At 55.5% G+C, this 485-nt stretch overlaps 1 protein-coding gene across 2 annotated transcripts in view; it reads right to left on the bottom strand.

Annotated features, from left to right (window-relative positions):
- LOC119341602 (protein RETICULATA-RELATED 4, chloroplastic-like) overlaps positions 1-198 on the bottom strand; it is a 7,314-nt gene extending 7,116 nt beyond the window's left edge. The window contains exon 1 of one of the 2 annotated variants that reach the window (XM_037613480.1): positions 4-198. In XM_037613480.1, the coding sequence (XP_037469377.1) occupies positions 4-105 (102 nt within the window). In that variant the 5' untranslated portion in view covers positions 106-198. The remainder of the gene's footprint in view (positions 1-3) is intronic. The other variant, XM_037613475.1, reaches the window with a different exon arrangement.
- Positions 199-485: the final 287 nt, after the last annotated feature.

Raw genomic sequence — 485 nt, 5'->3', positions numbered from 1 at the left:
GAGGGCGGGGAGGCGGAGGAAGGGCTGCGGCTGGAGGCGGAGGTGGAACGGGGAGGCGGGGCCGGAAGCGGAAGCTGAGAGGGCGTTGGGGGTGGAAAACGCCATGGCGGGGGATGCGGGAGGTGGTCGGAGGCCGGGGGCGGGGATTGTGGGCGGGCGTGGACCTCCCGGAGGAGAGGAGAGGAGTGTGGTTGGTGAAGGAGTGGAACCCCGCGAGACCGCAGCCGCGACAGTCGTGTCGACACAAGTAGGCAACGGCATTTTATACAACTGTGCCACCTACGACGAGTCTATGAGGCCGCCGGAGGTCATGCTATGCTCAGAGTCAAAGCTGACGAAAAACATGATACATTTTCCAAATATCCTTGTCTTGGGCTTTTGTTACCCATAACAATTTCAAGTTTGCAAGCATCTCTCCAAATTAATACTGGTAGATACGTAAAAGTTCCATTTACCTTTTTTTATGGCTCAGTACTAAATAAAAT

Source organism: Triticum dicoccoides, chromosome 1B, assembly GCF_002162155.2.
Source record: "Triticum dicoccoides isolate Atlit2015 ecotype Zavitan chromosome 1B, WEW_v2.0, whole genome shotgun sequence".
In the NCBI taxonomy this organism is placed as follows: Eukaryota; Viridiplantae; Streptophyta; class Magnoliopsida; order Poales; family Poaceae; genus Triticum; species Triticum dicoccoides.
The sequence above is the reverse complement of the archived record's forward strand: the minus strand, read 5'-3'. Positions and strand labels throughout refer to the sequence as shown.